General features: G+C 29.0%; 1 protein-coding gene across 1 annotated transcript; it reads left to right on the top strand.

Annotated features, from left to right (window-relative positions):
* Positions 1-15: 15 nt before the first annotated feature.
* Positions 16-899, top strand: LOC105462040 (venom serine protease 34-like; the record flags this gene model as incomplete). The annotated part of the gene is made up of 3 exons (XM_011708565.1): positions 16-228; positions 344-500; positions 586-899. Coding segments are annotated over 3 exons (396 nt in total), but the record flags the coding sequence as incomplete, so codon positions are not given.
* Positions 900-1,905: the final 1,006 nt, after the last annotated feature.

Here is a 1,905-nt window from a genome sequence, read left to right as displayed (position 1 = left end):
GCGTTGGGTTAGTATTTTCTCAGTTTTTTCATAGTGATTGATACAATTATCTATTCTAATTTCATTAAATTATTAGGATGGGGTTTAACGGAATATGCCGGCCGTGAATCGAAAACGCTACAAAAAGTGGATTTAAATATAATATCTCTTCAAGAATGCAGCAATACTTATCCTGCTGTAACCAACGGTAACATATGTACTTATACTCCGAAAAAGGATACTTGTCAGGTGAAGAGATCATTTTTTATTGTTTTAAATATTATTATTAAATGTGCAAAATGTGTTATTCAAGAACTATAATGTAAAAATTATTTACCAATCATAGTTTCTTTTTTTTATGTAGAGGGACAGTGGTGGACCTCTTCTATGGCAGAATCCTAACACGAAGAGGCTTGTTTTGGCTGGCATTATAGTTGGCGGTACAGGATGTGCTTCAGATGAGCCTGCTATAAATACACGTACAGGAGCTTACATAGACTGGATACTATCCGTAACATCTGGTAAGAAGTAGCAAAAAGGAAAGTCAGAAGTGTAAAAATTCTTGTTGTAAAAAGTGCGTAACATATTCATCGCTCTTTATTACAGATGCACGCTATTGCGATATTGAGTGAGCTCTGCATTAAAAAGAAGAATCGTTTTATTATTGTTTTATATAAGATTACGAATCAATTTGGCGCTTTATTTATATTGCACTTTTACAAAAAATATACATACATATATATATAACGTATTCTGGATTATATCTGCAAATTTGTATATCTGTGTAAAAACATATGCACACATAAGTATGTATTGATCGTGTATGTATATGTAGTTGTATTTAGATACGCGTAATCGTATATTATATATACATATACAAATGTGTATGTATTATCAAGTTAAATTATATTTACTTTCAGAAGCTTGAGCATATAACTTATTATTTAATTATTTTTCACCCATTTTGCTAATTACAATTATACATGTTTCTACAACAAACTTTACGATTATACTTTTCAAAATATCAGAGCTTTTAAATATCGAATAACGATAATTATCGAGATACTTCTCAATATCGATTGAATTGAGACGACAAAAGAGTTTCGTAAATGTGTTTCTCTGGTATAGTTAAGACAAAAAATGCGACGCGCGTAATAAATGTTTTTAAACGTTAATTTAATTCTGCAATAATTTATATCCTATCAAGAATGATAGTTTTGATTGATAAAATGTTGTCAATAGTATATCAAAGATAGCTTAGCATTAAAAATAGAAAGCATTATTAATTTTTTTCAGTGTATATCTGACTGAGAAATTTTGCATGAGTGTATCTCTCCTTTCGTAATTAATTGGATTAAAAATTTTTGAATGTAATGCTGTCTGCTCCGTTATTTATGCTTTAGCCGTTATTTGTTGTGTTCAAATTTAAATCATATATTTACGATATTAGTATTAAATACTTTATTGACATTAAATAATGCACAAGTATTAAATCTTAGTAAATCTATTGTAAATATTTTGTTTGGTTCTTGTGAGCATTATTAGGACATAGTTTTAATTCTAAATGCATTAAAAATTGATGGAATTTACGACTGCGTTTATAAAATAAATGGAAAAATTTGACAAGAAGAACATTAAAATAACATTACAAAATGGTTATTTCTAAAAGATATTTGCAGTTTCTTATTTAATTCTATTTTCTTTACGTACACGGTATTCACATGAATGCAGACAAATGCATCCATGCATAAGATATTTTATGCTTTATGTTTTTACGTTATTAAAAATATAATAATATATTTCTAATATGAAACACGAGTGTGGCGATCGTGGTGCGAGGAGCTATGCAGCAGCTTTCTGTGTCGAAAGTCCAGGTTCAAATCTATCCAAAGAACACTCTCAGATAAAACATGTAGGTATAAAAGC

The sequence above is a fragment of the Wasmannia auropunctata genome, unplaced genomic scaffold (assembly GCF_000956235.1).
Source record: "Wasmannia auropunctata unplaced genomic scaffold, wasmannia.A_1.0 LD272429.1, whole genome shotgun sequence".
In the NCBI taxonomy this organism is placed as follows: domain Eukaryota; kingdom Metazoa; phylum Arthropoda; class Insecta; order Hymenoptera; family Formicidae; genus Wasmannia; species Wasmannia auropunctata.
The sequence above is the reverse complement of the archived record's forward strand: the minus strand, read 5'-3'. Positions and strand labels throughout refer to the sequence as shown.